Source organism: Saccopteryx bilineata, chromosome 4 (genome assembly GCF_036850765.1).
Source record: "Saccopteryx bilineata isolate mSacBil1 chromosome 4, mSacBil1_pri_phased_curated, whole genome shotgun sequence".
Lineage (NCBI taxonomy): Eukaryota > Metazoa > Chordata > Mammalia > Chiroptera > Emballonuridae > Saccopteryx > Saccopteryx bilineata.
In genome coordinates, this window is record NC_089493.1 from 59,497,238 (window position 1) to 59,515,075 (window position 17,838).

At 38.7% G+C, this 17,838-nt stretch overlaps 1 protein-coding gene across 3 annotated transcripts in view; it reads left to right on the top strand.

Moving 5' to 3' along the window:
* The window catches only part of ICE2 (interactor of little elongation complex ELL subunit 2), a 70,927-nt gene that overhangs the window by 42,752 nt on the left and 10,337 nt on the right, over positions 1 to 17,838 (top strand). For all 3 annotated transcript variants that reach the window (XM_066274876.1, XM_066274875.1, XM_066274877.1), the window contains 3 exons: positions 6,393 to 6,522; positions 14,156 to 14,240; positions 15,590 to 15,640. In XM_066274876.1, coding sequence (XP_066130973.1) covers positions 6,393 to 6,522; positions 14,156 to 14,240; positions 15,590 to 15,640 — 266 coding nt within the window. The remainder of the gene's footprint in view (positions 1 to 6,392; positions 6,523 to 14,155; positions 14,241 to 15,589; positions 15,641 to 17,838) is intronic.

A 17,838-nucleotide genomic window follows, 5' to 3' on the forward strand; every position in this document is an offset into this window, starting at 1 on the left:
TCTTTTAGCAGTTTTCTATATTTGATATTTGAAATTATCTTCCAGATTAGTTTAATTATTTGTGTGTATGTAGCCACTGAATTCTGGTAAATAGGAGCTTCTATTCTATATTATAATTGATTCAGAATTAATGAAATCTTGAGTTTTTCCTTAAGAGAATTTCCTTTTGTGTACACTCATCATAGTATGCTTTTTATAAGTTTAAATGGCTCTGTCTCTTTCTGTCTAACCTAAGAATCCTGAATGACCACTTTATAATGTCTGTGTATTTTGGGCTAGGGCTCAAGTGAATCAAGAACTGTCATGTTCTAGCATCAGTCCTTATGGATCAAATCATATTAAGGTTAAGTGAAAAAGAAACTGAAGTGTAAATCTTTTTAAGCTACTGACAGCAGTAGTGTTAGGGCCTATCATGTTCTGAAGACAGGATCTAGGATGTAAACTTTGTCCACCAGAATCCATTGGCCTTGGAGGAACTTTTGCTTGATGATACTTTATCCTTTGTTAAATTTAAGGATGGCTGCAAATAAATTATTAAATTCCTAATTCTCATAATTTGTTTTTCATCACAACCTCAGACTTGAAATTTTAGGAACCAAGTGGTTTTGAATTAAATGTATGGGGCAGTTTTTTTTTTTAAAAAAGAGAAAGTTAAGGAATGACAAAAGACTATACATTTGATATCAGTCTCCTCCTAGATAAACACTAGTATTCTCTGTATTAAAAGATTTTACTTTATTTGCTAATTTTTCCTGTCTTATCTATATTTAACTGTGATCAGTTTAATGGCCATACATGAACATCTTGAATGCATGTAGTATCAGTGCTATGGATTATACAATATTTTCAAGGTTTTCATTTTTTTGTTTTTATTTTTATTTTATTTTTTTGTATTTTTCTGAAGCTGGAAACGGGGAGAGACACTCAGACAGACTCCCGCATGCGCCCGACTGGGATCCACCCGGCACGCCCACCCGGGGCGAAGCTCTGCCCACCAGGGGGCGATGTTCTGCCCCTCCGGGGCGTCGCTCTGTTGCGACCAGAGCCACTCCAGCGCCTGGGGCAGAGGCCAAGGAGCCATCCCCAGTGCCCGGGCCATCTCTGCTCCAATGGAGCCTCAGCTGCGGGAAGGGAAGAGAGAGACAGAGAGGAAGGAGAGGGGGAGGGGTGGAGAAGCAAATGGGCGCTTCTCCTATGTGCCCTGGCTGGGAATCGAACCCGGGACCTCTGCATGCCAGGCCAAGGCTCTACCACTGAGCCAACTGGCCAGGGCCGGTTTTCATATGTTTAATCCTTACATATTATCTCTGATTTATTTAGGGGATAACCTCATTTCTTTCACTTTCTACCCTCTGAACTCATACCATTTTGTATTGATCTGCCAGCTTACAGCACTCAGAAATTAATCATGGCCAGTGCCTCTTAAGTAAGAATGGCCTAGGAATATTTTAAATACTTATTTAATTTCTTAATTTCTATTGAAGATATTGTCATTCACTTGACTAAAATGAAATTTGTAAATGTTAAAACCTTAAATGAGAGAATTCACTCTTGATCAAAATATAAGGTCTGCTGGAAAGTTCTGTTCGTTTTTGGAATAAAACAAAATACAAAATTTTCTTACCACCAATAAACTTTATTAAATAATATAATTGCCATTATTATTAATGATTTCTTGCCAGTGTGAGGGCAATTTTTTTGAAAAAGGTTTTATCTTTTGATGCAAAAAATTGAACCAGTGCTTGTTTGATATCTTCTTCATTTTTGAATTTTTTGCCCTTCAAAAAATTTTGTAAGGACAAAAACAAGTGATAGTCAGAGGGTGCTAAGTCCGGGGAATATGGTGGATGCGACAGACATGCTTCTGTAGTGTTTCTTCCTTGTTGAAATTTGTAAAAATTACAGTGGCGTAAATGAACTTTATCAGTAGCCATGGGTACACTATCACTTCACACATCAGACTAACATGAATTAACTTTGTTTTAGTTAATTTGCTACATCAGTATGTATACATTAAGTGATAAAAATAGAGAGGCACACATGCACCAAATAAACATGTGCTTACATGTTGAAACTTGTTGTGATAGAAACGGACAGAACTTTCCGGTAGATCTTATGTATCCAAACAGTCCAGCTCCAAAGGATAGCTGAATAGCTTGATATTTCTGACTGTGTCAAACCCAGGGTAAAATTTAAAACTTTTCAGTGAATAGGCCCTTGCCGAATAGCTCCGCTGGTTAGAGCATCATCCCGAAGCACAGAGGTAGCTGGTTCGATCCCCAGTCAGGGCACATACAGGAGCAGATTGATGTTCCTGTCTCTCTCTCCCTCTCTTCTTACTTCTCTCTCTAAAGTCAATACAATAAACATTAAAAAATATTACGATTTTCGGCCTGACCTATGGTGGCGCAGTGGATAAAGCGTTGACCTGGAAATGCTGAGGTCGCCAGTTCGAAACCCTGGGCTTGCCTGGTCAAGGCACATATGGGAGTTGATGCTTCCAGCTCCTCCCCCCTTCTCTCTCTATCTCTCTGTCTCCCTCTCCTCTCTAAAATGAATAAAATATAAAATTAAAAAAAAAAAAATTCCAGACTCCATTCCTACTCAAGAAGAAAATCCTTAAAAAAAAAAAAAAAATTACGATTTTCAAAAAATTATCTTAAAAAAATATTTTTCAGTGAATAGTTATTGTACTGTACCCATCATTGTATATAATATGATAGTTTAGTACACCTGATTTAAATCCCTTAGTACAATGTGTTCCCCTTGGAATCATGGGTAAATCCTATTTACCTTTGTTTCTCTGAAATGCTTTATACCATAGAAACTCAATAAATAAGTATTGAATAAATGAAAGGAATTGAGGGGTGAGGAAGGAGGAGAGTGTTGGGAAACTTAGGAAAATTGGACTAATCTGAGAAATTTTAAAATGGTACTGTTTAAACTGTAATTAGGTTGGAATTTTCACTAACATTTCCTACTTAAAAATCAACTTGTTTAGCCTGACCTGTGGTGGCACAGTGGGTAGAGTGTTGACCTGGAATGCTGAGGTTACCAGTTCAAAATCCCAGGCTTATCCAGTCAAGGTACATATGAGAAGCAACTACTACTAGTTTGATGCTTCCTGCTCCTCCCTCTCCCTTAATAAAGTCAGTAAATAAAGTCTTTTTTAAATATCAATTTGTTTAGATAAAGCTTTAGAATAAGTATTGAAGGCTCTTTAACATCTGTTGTCAAAGAACCTCATCATCTTCTTTATTATTTTGGTACTCTTTCTCTCTCTCTCTATTATTATTATTATTATTATTATGTTAGAGCCAGAGAGGCAGAGACAGACTCCCATCTGCGTCCCGACTGGGATCCACTGGCAAGCACCTTACCAGGTGATGCTCTGTCCATATCTGGGCTGCTTCTCTGTTGCTTGGCAACCAAGCTATTTTAGTGCCTGAGGTGAGGCCATGGAGCCATCCTCAGCACCTGGGGCCAACTTTGCTTGAACCATTCGAGCCATGGCTGTAAAAGGGGAAGGGGCGGGGTGGTGGAGAAGCAGATGGTCACTTCTCCTGTGTGCCCTGACTGGGAATCGAACCCGGGACTTTCACACACCGGGCTGATGCTCTACCCCTGAGCCAAGGCCTTCTTTGGTACTTCAATTCTCTGTTATAGTTGAGATTTTAGTTTCCAGTATCATTTATCATTCCTTATCAACACACTGCTTAATAAGAACTGCACAAAGAAAACCAGTTAGAAGGTGACAGAAGACAATTGGACTTTGGGTGATGGGAATGCAGCATAATCAAATATCAGAATAACCTAGAGATGTTTTCTCTGAACATATGTACCCTGATTTATCAATGTCACCCCACTAAAATTAATTTTAAAAAATTGGTGAAAAATAAAAAGAACTGCACATCAGAGAGCTTAAAACAGCAGCCAGTTTCAAATGGTGGAATGAAATAATTTGGACCACAAGATGAAGCTGGAACTTACCGAGTTCTACACATGGTTATAAAATCCACACCATGTAACTTTGATTTGATGTTATCTGTTACTGTATGTCTCAGTTAACCAAATTTCCTATGAGATGTAATCTAAAATGATTAAAAAATTTAGATCCAATTATATTATGATTTATATTCATATTCTAAGGCTAGGAAAAAAATAATGAAGGTGCCTGAATATTAGGAAAGAATTAAATATACCCAATGAAATCAGTTGGAAACAATTATGAAATACATGTTTACTAATGTATATAAAAGTTTAAAAGGTTTATGTGAAAAACTGGAAGATGGAGAACCAAGAAAAGCTTTCCCTTGGGGAAAAAGGAGCTACCTATCAAGAGAGAAAGTAAATACTAGATTTAATTTTTATAGTTGGAAAACTTTGCACTTAAACTTTCCCTTTAATTTTGGAATGCTGAGATAAAATATTCAGACTTTCTTCCCCTTGGCTTCCTGGAGATGGCAGTACAATACATATAGAAATTAAAGCCAGATAGGAATTACTTTTAAAGCGATGTCAATATTACCAAAAAAAATCTTCCAAAGTATTTTCTTTTCAGAAATAATATTTTTTATTAAAAAAATTAACTCTTATCTATTCATTGATAAAAAGGGGAATCTTTTTCATCAATTGTTCTTTTCCCAATCCTGCTGTACACTGGCTGTGTGTCATTAAGCAAGTTATTTAACCCTCTTGGCCTTCATTTCTTTATCTCTCAGTACTTTTTGCAACTATAAGTAACTTTAAATGCAGATTGCCAGTTGCTGAAGAATTGCTATACAATAAAATGCTTTTAGCAATAAAATTATCCTAATCACTATATATTTTTTTTAATTGAGGGACCTTACTACTCAAAGTTGGGTCCCTGGAACATCTTGTTAAAAATGTAAAACCTTGTTTTTCACCTCAGATGCTAAATTTTAACAAGACACCCAGTTATCCCTTTGTACATTGAAATTTAAGAAACACTACTTGAGAGTTTTATAACATTCAAAGGTAATCATATAAACCAAACTGGATTTGAATTGTTCTTACCACCACCATTGCCAAGCCCATTAAATTTTCCACTTTGTGAAAATCAGTAATTCTGAAACATTTATGAAATATTTTCAAGTATATAAATAGTGACAGCTTAGTATAATTTCAGAAGTACTAAGTAGCCATATCACTCTTAAGTAAGGCCCATAAATCATGTGTTTCTCCTCCTGCAGTTGAAATGAAGACGCTGCTGTTACTAGTAGAATTTTCTTTAACAGAAACGAGATAACATGCACACAGTGAACACGACTAACATTATATTATTTCACAAGCATGTATTTTCTTACATATCCTCTTTTAGACTAGTAATGGGTACAGTCATTTTACTTAATCTATTTAGTGCCCTGACCAATAAACTCTGATGAACAATTTGCCAAGTACTTAGTGTCTAGAATAAAGCTTTTATATTAATGAAGCTAACGACATTCACAGATGTTAATGTAGGCATTAATGTTCATACATTCATAGAATGAAAACAAGCTGCACAGAGTATTTGAGCCTTAGATAATGTGAATAATGCTTTAAAAGGGCAAAAAATTAATACCTTTTTATATCCTCTTAAGAATGATGAGTATATTGTACAGTCAGTGCATCCCAGGATCTAGTCTTTAACCTTTGGGCAGTTGTGTACTAGGCTCTGTTCCAAGGTTTCTGCTGTCAGTCATACTCCCTGGCAGAAGTAAAATGTGTGCATTTGTTCAGAGGTGTATTAATTGGGATGTGGTGGTGGGGGCAGTCAGGACTTCTTATTCATCTACCTCTTGCTCCCATCTGTCAAAGGTTCTCTCTGTCCTTCTGTCTAAATCCTACTGTATTTGAAACTATCTAATAAAATTACTTGAAAGCATTTTGAAAGTGGCAAAAATATATAGGCAAATATATTTGCTGTTAATAGTAAATTCATGGGCCTGACCAGGCGGTAGCACAGTGGATAGAGAGTTGGACTGGGATGTGGAGGACCCAGGTTCAAAACCTAGGTTCGAAACCTTGCGGAGGGCACAGACTCGCCAGCTTGTGCATAGGGTTGCTGCCTTGAGTGTGGGATCATAGACATGACCCCATGGTCGCTGGCTTGAGCCCAAAGGTTGCTGGCTTGAAGTCCAAGGTCGCTTGCTTGAGCAAGGGGTCACTTGCTCTGCTGTAGCCCCCCCCCCCAGGTCAAGGCACATATGAGAAAGCAATCATTGAACAACTAAGGTGCCGCAATGAAGAATTGATGCTTCTCATCTCTCTCTCTCTTCCTGTCTGTCTGTCCCTAGCTGTCCCTCTCTCTGACACTCTGTCTCTGTCAAAAAAAAAAAAAAAAAAAGTAAATTCATGGAACTTTGAACGAGTATAACCTTGCATTGCAGCAATTTCCTGTTTATGTTCTACCAAAAGTGGAGTATCAAGCTTGTTATGGAGCTGAAGCTCTGACTGAAAGCGAACTGTGTCGCTTATGGACTGAAAGTTTATTGCATTCCAACTGCTCATTTTATGTTGGTAAGTTTATATAAAAGTCTTTGTTCTCTTTTTTATTCTCTTGTAAACACAATGTTCAATTATAAGTGTCTATTTTATATTTTCTGTTTTCAGTTCTTTGACCGTGTTAACATTCCTTTCTATTAAAACACCATTCCCACTCCAGAGTTAAATGGCAGTGTGGGACAGTGATATGAAATGTTTTAATTCCCTCTTATTCCCTGTGTATTTACTTATACATGAATGTCAACAAAATTATTTTATTTTTTTAAATATTTCATTTAACAGTGTAATTAACTAAAAAAAAAATGTGTTTTCTAATGAGCTTCTTTAAAAGTACTTTTTAATTCATTTGAGCATATATTTTTATTTTAATTTTTTTTTTATATTTTTTTATTTATTCATTTTAGAGAGGAGGGGGGAGAGAGAGAGAGAGAGAGGAGAGAGAGGGGGAGGAGCTGGAAGCATCAACTCCCCTGTGTGCTTGACCAGGCAAGCCCAGGGTTTCGAACCGGTGACCTCTGAGCATATATTTTGAATTGTTTTAAAAATTATAATGACATTGTTTTCAAAATCTCAAATATTGATGAAATAGTTTTTTGTTTGTTTTTGTTTTCTTTGTCTTTTGGGGGGATAGTGAGGCAGGAATATAATTTGTGTTTGCTGGGTTCATGTACATTTAACAAACTCACATGGAGAATAACTTGCTGGCCCTTGCTGGTGATTCCGTGGATAGAACGTTGGCCTGGCATATAGATGTCCTGGGTTCAATTGCCAGTCAGGGCACACAGGAGAAGCAACCATCTGCTTCTCTCTCTCTTCTCTTCCTCTCCCTCTTGCCTTCATCTCCCTTTTTCCTTCCCCTCCTTCTCTCCTTCCCCTCCCCTCCTGCTCTCCTTCCCCTCCTCTCCCTCTCTCCTTCTCCTTTTCCTCCCCTCTCCCTCCCCCTCCCCTTCCTTTTTCACTTCCCTTTCTCTCCTCTTCCCCTCTCTCTCCCCCTCCCCTCCCTCTTGTCCTCCCAAAGCCAGTGGCTCATTTGGTTTGAGCATAGGCCTCAAGCATTAAGGATAGCTTGGTTGGTCCAAGTACATCATCCTTAGGCACTAAAAATAGCTCAGTTGTGAGCATCAGCCCCAATGAGGTTGCCAGGTAGATCCTGCTCAGGGCACATGCTGGAGTCTTGTCTCACTATCTCCCCTCCTCTCACCTAAAAAAACAAACAAACAAACAAAAAAACTTGCTAATCATTACTGATGTTGTTCCCTCCCAGTGGAATGCCTACAATCCCTCACATCTCAAGCCATTCCAACCATCTCAAGTTGCCCCTCTGCTAAGAAGTCATTTTCTTCCTGTGATTTCTTAATGCTGTTTTTTTTTTTACTGCTCTTATGACTTGTTGCTTTCTACTTTATTGTTCCTTTTTACCCTTATCCTATCTTCCATTAAACAATAAGCAGTTTAAGAATCAGATGAAACTTTGTAGCCTGACTAGGTAGTGGCACAGTGGATAGAGCGTTGGACTGGGATTTGGAGGGCCCAGGTTCGAAACCTCGAGGTCATCAGCTTGAGTAGGGACTCCTCTGGTTTGAGCAAGGCTCACCAGTTTGAGCCCAAGGTTTGAGCATGGGGTCACTCGGTCTGCTATAGACCCCCGGTCAAGGCATATATGAAAGCAATGAATGAACAACTAAGGTGCCGCAACAAAGAATTGATGCTTCTCATCTCACTCCCTTCCTGTCTGTCTCTATCTGTCCCTCTCTCTGTCTGTCTCTGTCACCAAAAAAAAAAAAAAAAAAATCAGATGAAACTTTGCATTCTCATAGTGCTTAACTCCTGGTATATATGTTATGAGTATTTTTCTTGCTTAATCAAAAAAAGCTTACTCCGAATTTTTTTAATTGATTGATTCTCTCTGCTTACCCCAAAAAGGAAGTGGCTAAGTGCACTGCTTGGAGGTACTGTAACCCACACTTCCCCCTTCTTAACATACTACCATTCTGTAGTAGTTTCCAGCCAGTGACCATGGTTTCAGTGTTCCTCCAAAAGACTTCTTGCCACAAAACATTCCCAGCAGTCTTCAGTGAAGGAGTTGCCATCCAGATCCTGCCATCACCGCCCCCCTTAATCAATATACTTCCCCACATATGCACACACTTTAAGGCAGTTGCTATCCATATCACTTTAAAAAAGGAACAAATAAAAACTTGCTATTTTTTAATTGATATTAGAGAGAGAGAGAAACATCATTTTATTGTTCCACTTATTTATGCATTCATTGGTTGATTGTTGTATACTGCTTGAATAAGAAATGTTTTAAGATTTTATTGTCTATGCTTTCTTCTAGGAGTTTTGTGGTTTTGAGTCATACATTGAAGTCTTTAATTCATTTTGAGTTTTTTATTGTGCATAGTGTAAGAAAGTGGTCTAGTTTCTTTGCACATATCTGTCCAATTTTCCCAACACCATTTATTGAATAGGCTTGATTTACCCCGTTATATGTTCTTGCCTTCTTTGTCAAATATTAATTGACTATAAAGGCTAATTGACTAAAACTATTTATTTTTAAATAGGGTTTATTTCTGAGCTCTCTATTCTGTTCTAGTCATCTGTATGTCTGTTGTTACACCAGTACCATGCTGTTTTGATTACTGTGGGTTTTTATTATAGTCTGATATCAGGTAGTGTGATACCTGCAACTTGTTGTATTTCTCATTTAAGATTGCTGAGGTTATTTTGAGTCTTCTGTGGTTCCATATAAATTTTAGGATGATTTGTTCTAGTTCTATGAAAAATATCATTACTATTTTAATAGGAATTACATTGAATCTACAGATTGCTTTGGGTAGTATAGACATTTTTTTTCCCCCGAAGTTAGACACAGGGAGGCAGTCAGGCAGACTCTTGCATGTGCCTGATCGGGATCCACCCAGCATGCCCACCAGGGGGCAATGCTCTGCCCATCTGGGGTGTTGCTCCGTTGTGGCCAGAGCCATTCTAAGGCCTGAGGTGGAGGCCATGGAGCTGTCCTCAGCGACTGGGTCAACTTTACTCCAGTGGAACCTTGGCTGTGGGAGGGGAAGAGAGAGACAGAGAGAAAGGAGAGGGGGAAGGGTGGAGAAGCAGATGGGTGCTTCTCCTGTGTGCCCTGGCCAGTAATTGAACCCAGGACTTCCACACGCCGGGCCAACGCTCTACCACTGAGCCAACTGGCCAGGGCCAGTATAGACTTTTTTTTTTTTTTTTTTACAGAAACAGAGAGAGAGTCAGAGATAGGGACAGAGACAGGTACACAGAGAGATGAGAAGCATCAGTCATCAGTTCTTCATTGTGACACCTTAGTTGTTCATTGATTGCTTTCTCATATGTGCTTTGACCATGGGGCTACAGCAGACCGAGTAACCCTTGCTTGAGCCAGCGACCTTGGGTCCAAGCTGGTGAGCTTTGCTCAAATCAGATGAGCCCGTGCTCAAGCTGGTAACCTCGAGTTCTTGAACCTGGGTCTTCCGCATCCCAGTCTGATGCTCTATCCACTGCGCTACTGCCCAGTCAGGCAGTATAGACATTTTAATGATGTTAATTCTTCCTGTCCATGAACATGGTATATGCCTTCACTTATTTATATCCTCTTCAGTTTCTTTCTTCAGTGCCTTATACTTTTGCAAGTACAGGTGTTTTACCTCCTTGGTTAAATTTATTCTTGGGTACCTTTTCTTTTTTATTATTGCTATTATAACTTAGTTTCTTAGTTTCCCTTTCTGAACATTTATTAATAACTAAAAATGCAACTGATTTTTGAACATTGATTTTATATCCTGTTGCTTTTCTATTAATAATTTATTCTAGTAGTTTTTGGTGGAATCTTTATGGTTATCTATATACAATATCATTTCATCTGCAAATAACAATTCAAAGGGGTTATTTTTCATGTATAATTTAACATACAACTGTCATCATCTATATGGTTTACTTCATCTAAAGTCTTTTTTTCCTTTTTTTTGAAAGAGAGAGAGGGGCAGAGAGAGGGACAAATAGGGACAGACAGGAAGGGAGAGAGATTAGAAGCATCAATTCTTCATTGCAGCTCCTTAGTTGTTCAGTAATTGCTGTCCCCTTGACCTGGGGTCTCCAGCAGAGCGAGTGACCCCTTGCTCAAGCCAGCAACTTTGGGTTTCAAGGCAGCAACCTTTGGGCTCAAACTAGCAATTGTGGGATCATGTTTATGATCACATGCTCAAGCCAGCAACCTGTGCTCAAACTGATGGCCTCAGAGTTTCAAATCTGGGTTTTCCACGTCCCAGTCTGACGCTCTGTCCACTGCACTACTACCTGGTCAGGCCATCTAAAGCATTCTTTTTTTTTTTTCTTTTTTCTTTTTTGTATTTTTCTGAAGTGAGAAACAGAGACAGAGACAGACTCCTGCATGTGCCCTACCGGGGTAAACCCAGCAAGCCCACTAGGGGGCGATGCTCTGCCGATCTGGAGTGTTGCTCTGTTGCAACCAGAGCCGTTCTAGCACCTGAGGCGGAGGCCATGGAGCTGTCTCAGCACCCGGGCCAACTTTGCTCCCATGGAGCCTTGGCTGTGGGAGGGGAAGAGAGAGATAGAGAAAAAGGAGAGGGGAAAGGGTGAAGAAGCAGATGAGTGCTTCTCCTGTGTGCCCTGGCCAGGTATCGAACCCAGGACTTCCTCAGGCCGGGCCGATGCTCTACCACTGAGCCAACCAGCCAGGGCCTAAAGTATTCTTAAAAATCTAAGTGCCCTGGCCTTGTGGCTTAGTAGATAAAGTGTTATCCTAGCACACTGAGGTCATGGGTTTGTTCCCTTTCCAGTTCACTTACGAGAAGCAATCAATGAGTACACAGCTAAATGAAGCAACTAAGTGGAACAGTGAATTGATACTTCTGCTACTATCTCCCCACCCTTTCTATCTCCTCTCTCTCCCCCCCACTTCCTACACTTCTCTCTCAATCAACAGAAAAAAATTTTTTTAAGTTCTGAGTAATCATTGTCCTATGTGCTGTTTATCCTCAGCAATCCTACCCACTTGGAAGCCATTTATTTTAATGTAATGGGATGATGTATTTGGTTTATTTAACAACTGTTTTGTGAGAAATTTACATTGTATTGTTTTATAGTTGTATTTTCTCTGGGATTTTGTGCATGGGTCAATATATTTTGAAATGCTATTTTTAAACTATCTGTGGGTTTTGAGGTTTATTAATTTATGATATTGCTATTTTAATTTAAGAAAATGTTGCAACAGGAAGGAGTGTAGGAGAAAGAGTAGGCCCTCAGAGCACTTAGTATGGAATTCTCTATCATTATTTTTGACTGACTATATTTCATGTATGCTATAAGACATTTTTAATTAATTAATATTTTTTAAAAGGTAAAAACTGTTAGTCTCTTCAAAGGCATATCTAGCCTGATCATGCAATGGCATAGTGGATAGAGCGTCAGACTGGGACACAGAGGACCTAGGTTCAAAATCCTGAGGTCACCGGCTTGAGCTCAGGCTCATCCGGCTTGAGTGTGGTTTTCCCAACTTGAGCAAGGGTTGCTGGCTTGTGTTTGGGATCATAGACATGACCCCATGGTTGCTGGCTTGAGCCCAAGGTTGCTGGCTTGAGCAAGGGGTCACTTGCTCTGCTGTAGCCCCCAGGTCAAGGCACATATGAGAAAGTAATCACTGAACGACTGAGCTGCAACAAAGAATTGATGTTTTTCATCTCTCTCCCTTCCTGTCTGTCTGTCCCTATCTGTACCTCTCTCTGTTTCTCTGTCTCAAAAGAAAAAAGAAAGAAATTAAATTTAGCCTGACCTGCGGTGGCGCAGTGGATAAAGCGTAGACCTGGAATGCTGAGGTCGCTGATTTGAAACTTGGGACTTTCCTGGTCAAGGCACATATGGGAGTTGATGCTTCCTGCTCCTCCCCCTTTCTCTCTCTCTCTCTCTCTCTCTCTCTAAAAGTGAATAAATAATATCTAAAAAAAAAGTAATTTAAGAATAAGCCTTTTTTTCCAGCTTTAGTGAGGTGTAATTGACAAATAAAATAGTAAGATATTTAAAGTATACGTCGTGATGATTTGATATATGTATACATTGTGAAAGGATTTCTCCTGTATAGTTAATTAACATTCACCTCACAAATTTATAGTCTTTGAAAAGAACATTTAAATTCTACTCTGTCAAATTTTAATTATATAATACAGTATTATCAACTGTAATCATCATTTATACAGTAGATCCTCAGGCCTTATTTATCTTATAGCTCAAAGTTGTACCTTTTTACCAACCTCTCGCTGTTTCCCCATCACTGGGAACCACTTTTCTACTCTATTTCTATGAGTTTGACTCTTTTTAGATTTCCTGTATAAGTGACACCGTACAATTTTTATCTTTGTCTGACTTATTTCACTGAGCTAAATGCCAAAGGGTCTACCTTGTTGTCATAAGTAGAATTTCCTTTTCCTCATGACTGAATAATATTCTATTGTGTATATACACCATATCTTCTTTAGTCATCTGATAATGGACACTTAGGTTTTTTTCTATATATTAGTTATTGTGAATAATTAAACTTATGTTTTATAATCTACTTTTTTATCCTAAGAACCAAGTATGTTTTAGAGATGTCTAGAGCATGTCCAAACAAGATTTGATTTTTTCTGTTTACTTTAATAGTAGTAACAGGTATGAATTTCTCTAAAAATTTACTCTCCATAAAAATTCAACTTTTTTTCTTTTTGAGAGTATGTTTATTAATCCTGAAGACAGTGAAACAAGGAAGGACTTAAGATAGAAGAAACAACAAGAGAGCCTAGTGAGGCTGCTTCGGCTCTCTGGAAATATTATATGAAAAAGTTGAGCCTAAGCGGGGATGCTTTGGCTCTCTGGGAAGTCATAGAAAAGAGGGCTTTCGAGACAGGTTCAGGGCAGTAGCCTGAATGAGCTGCCCCTGCCCATTGCTTCCCAGGTTGTAAGTCTCATGGGGACCCTTAGAGTTTAGGAGTTGCACACCTGTGGGGGAAGATGAGGAGGAAGGGAAAGCACCCCCGAAATTCAGAGCACGTGTTCTGACCAAGATCCACCTGGCAACCCCTGTTGGGGGCTGATGCTCGGACCAATCAAGCTACCCTCAGTGCCTGAGGCAGACGTTAAGACCAGTCAAGCTCTCTTCAGTGCCCTGGGCCTACTCTTGAACCAGTCGAGCCACTGGCTGTGAGAAGAGAAGAGAGAGAAGGGGGCTGAGGAGGAGAGAAGCAGATGGTCTTTTGTGTGCTTGACCGCTGGGGAATGAACCTAGGACACTGGCATGCCAGGCTGATGCTCCATCCACTGAGCCAGCCAGCTGGGGCCCCGAAATTTAATTTCCATAACAATTAACACCAATATTTTAAGTTGTTTTTATTAAATTGTGGGCTTAGAAATAATTTTTTTTTTTTTTTTTTTTTTGTATGGCCATGTTACCATTTTTTACATTAAGCACATTTTTTAGACTTAATACATAACACTCCTCTTTTGGATGTATGGATGTAAAGTTCCCTTACAGTAATTATAGTTTTATAAAAACATGTTTAAAGAGACTAGGTAACTTGTTTGTTTTGTTTTTTTAAATACTGCAACTGTTTCTAAGTTTGGTATTTTATTTTAGGTCATATTGATGCGTTTACTTCAAAGCTTTTCCTGCTGGAAGAAATTACCTCAGAAGAATTAAAAGAAAAACTGACAGCACTCAAGTAAGAATGTTTACTTTGTCGTTGGAATTTAAAAACTTGTGACTATGATCATTAATTTTTCTTTATTTCTAAATACTGGTTAAGTTTAAATCCTTTATTTTCAAGTCTTTTAATCCTTTTATATATTGAGGCTTCTCCTGACCCAGTTGGTGATATTATTCCGTATCAATCACCCCATCTTCAAATTAAGTACAGTGCCAGTGGCAGCACTCCTTCTGCTTAAGACGAAGGAGGCTTGAGCGAGAAAGTAGCCCATCATCTTGGAGGTGCCCAGGACAGTACATCCTACTCCCTTTCAGGGATGGGAAGGGAAAGGACAGTCACAGACTCTTACCTCTCAGGATTATATACACTCAGTTAGACATTCTAATTTCTACCAAGCGTTTCTGTACATTAGACTGAAATGGATTTATTATACTCAGAACAATAAATGCAAAGGAAATAACTTATGAATATGTAATTTGCTTCTCACACTCTTAGGAAATACTGGTAGTAGTATTATCTCTGTTCTCTGTGTGAGGAAACTGGGACTCTGACTTGCCCCAGCACACAGCTGAGCTGGAGAGACAGCCCTGGTGGAGAATAGATTTGGTTTACCACTGAGGGTGAGAAGTTGTCCTGATTTACGTTGCTTGCCTGGTTCCAGCCTTGAGGCTTGATGCAGATTTTTAAGGGTTCCAGATTCAGACTTCACATCTTTGCTTGTAATTATAAATGACCAATTCTATTATAAGGATTGCTTCTTTCAAGTGGTAACTTTTTCTCTACGTACGTGAAGCTTTTTTATATGTTATATGTTTACATATGTAGTTTTTGTGTATGTTATTTATCACCCACCTCTCCCAGTGAAAGCCATTTTAAAATAATAAAGGCAATGAGTTTAGGTTTAGAAGCGATATTAAAGAAACACCTTATATTTTATTTGTCTTTATCCTGTCTCCAGTCAGTGGTTTCTCTGGCAGTCAATTTCTCTCAATTTAAAATACCTCTCAATTTACTTGGGAGCTAATTCATGACCATTTCCTAAAGGCAAGTTCTTATGCAGATTAGTTCTGCTAAAGACTTCTGAACATTTTTAAAAGTTTATAATTTGCCTGTAAAATAGGGATCTTTTTAAAACTGATCTCACACAAGCCAATTCTTGATGATTTTGAAGAAAATTCATGAATGGCAAAAAATAAGTAAATATTTAGTCAAATTAGAAATGCATTTTGGTATTCTGTTTTTTGCTCTATGTCAGCTATTTTCTTTGTTATTGAGGGCATTTCTCTTCCTGAAGAGCTGTAATTGTTGAGTAAGGTTTTTTGTTGTTCATGTTTAATTTTACATGACTTTCTTCTGTTTTATAGGATTTCAAGTTTATTTAATATCCTTCATCACATTCTTAAGAAAGTAAGTAGGTAAGTAATTTTTGGACCATTTAATTTATATGTCTGAATTTTTTGGATGAAAATTCATAGAGACCAACCAGGCAGTGGCACAGTGGATAGAGCATCAAACTGGGATGCAGAGGACCCAGGTTCAAGACCTCGAGGTCGCCAGCTTGAGCGTGGGCTCATCTGGTTTGAGCAAAAGCTCACTAGCTTGTACCCAAGGTCGCTGGCTCAAGCAAGGGATTATTCGGTCTGCTGAAGGCCCGTGGTTAAGGCACATATGAGAAAGCAATCAATGAACAACTAAGGTGTTGCAGCGCGCAACAAAAAACTAATGATTGATGCTTCTCATCTTTCCGTTCCTGTCTGTCTGTCCCTGTCTGTCCCTCTCTCTGACTCTCTGTCTTAGTGAAGAAAAAAAAAATTCATAGAAACTTTGTCTATCTGCTGTTAGAAATAGATACAGTATATCTTAGAAATGTAAGATTTATTCTTTCGTGTCAAAGTTGAAATTGTGAAAATATAACTAAAAAGACAGTATCATTTACATTTTTCTATAAGGCTTATTGTATTGGTTTCCTGATGCCATTATAACAGATTATCACAGATTTAGTGGCTTAAAACAACACAAATTTATTCTCTTATAGTTCTGCAGGTCAGAGATCTGAAATCATTATTCAGGGGATTAGTGAAACTCATGTCAGCAGGGCTGTTTCCTCTGGAGACTGAGAGGATAGTCATTTCCTTGCCTTCGTTTTCAGGTTCTAATGGCTACTGAATCCCTTGACTTGTGCTGCCTTCTTTCATCTTCAAAGTGCATCACTCAAATTTCTGCTTCCATTGTCACACTGCATCCATATCACATTTGCAAAGCCATTAAAAGTAACATTAACAGTTCTGGAGATTAGGAATGCAACATAGAGCTAGTAATCAGAAGTCATTAGCCCTGGCTGGTTGGTTCAGTGGTAGAGCATCAGTCAGGAGTGTGGATGCTCCTGGTTCAATTCCCGGTCAGGGCACACAGGAGAAGTGACTATCTGCTTCTCCACCCTTCCCCCTCTCCCTTCTCTCTATCTCTCTCTTCCCATCCTGCAGCCAAGGCTCCACTGGAGCAAGTTGTCCTGGGCACTGGGGATGGCACCATGGTCTTGCCTCAGGCACTAAAAAAAAAAGTTCCAGTTGCAACAGAACAACACACCAGATGGGCAGAGCATTGCCCCTACTGAGCTTGCCAGGTGGATCCAGGTCGGGCACATCTGGGAGTCTGTCTCTCTGCCTCCCCACTTCTCACTTAAGAAAATTACAGGAAAAAAAAAGTCATTAGGTTCATGACAAATCTTAGAATATGGACTCCACCTGATCATTTATTGACCTTAATATGTGAACTTGTCATCTGAACTTTTGTGTTTATTCTGTTATCCCTTACCAAAAGATAAACTAAAAAACAATTTAAGAGCCTGTCAAATATCTCAAAGTTCCAACTACCCTACTTATTATGCAACTAGATAAACGTTTCTTTATAAAATGATGGGTTGAGTTTAGTAATTTCCTAGAAACTTTTTAGTTCTGAGATTCTGTGATTCTGAGGCAGGATTTTTGTTTTATATATTCTGTTCTTTATATAAAGCACAATGCTTATACTTGAAATTTTCCAAATGCTTTCTGAAATTTTATTATCAATATCTTACTTTGTGTATTAGTTTTCTACTGCAGCTGTAACAAATTATCCCAAAATTCATGTTGTAGAACAACACAGATTTATTATGTCACAGTTCTATGAGACAGAAGTCCAACAGGTCACCCTGGGCTAAAATTAAGGCTTCAGGAGGGCAACATTCTTTTTTGTAAGGCTCTAGTGTGGTCTCTTTCCTTGACTTTTGTATATTCTGGCGACCACCTGCATTCCTCCAACCTCAAAGTTTCAAAGGCGAGTTGAGTACTCCTCAGATCATATCACTCTGGCCTTTTCCACAGTCACATCACCTTCTGAGTCTCTTTCTTCTGCCTCCCTTTTCTACATGGAAGGACTCTTATGATTACAGTGGGCGCACTCAGATAATCCAGGAAAACCTTACTAAGATCAGCTGATAAAGAACCTTAATTCCATTTTAATTCCCCTTTGCCATGCAATGTAACATATTTACAGATTGTAGGGTTTAGGACATCACTGTCTTGGGGAAGCCATTAATTCACCATGTGCATTGCCCTCTTGTGGAACTTTTAGG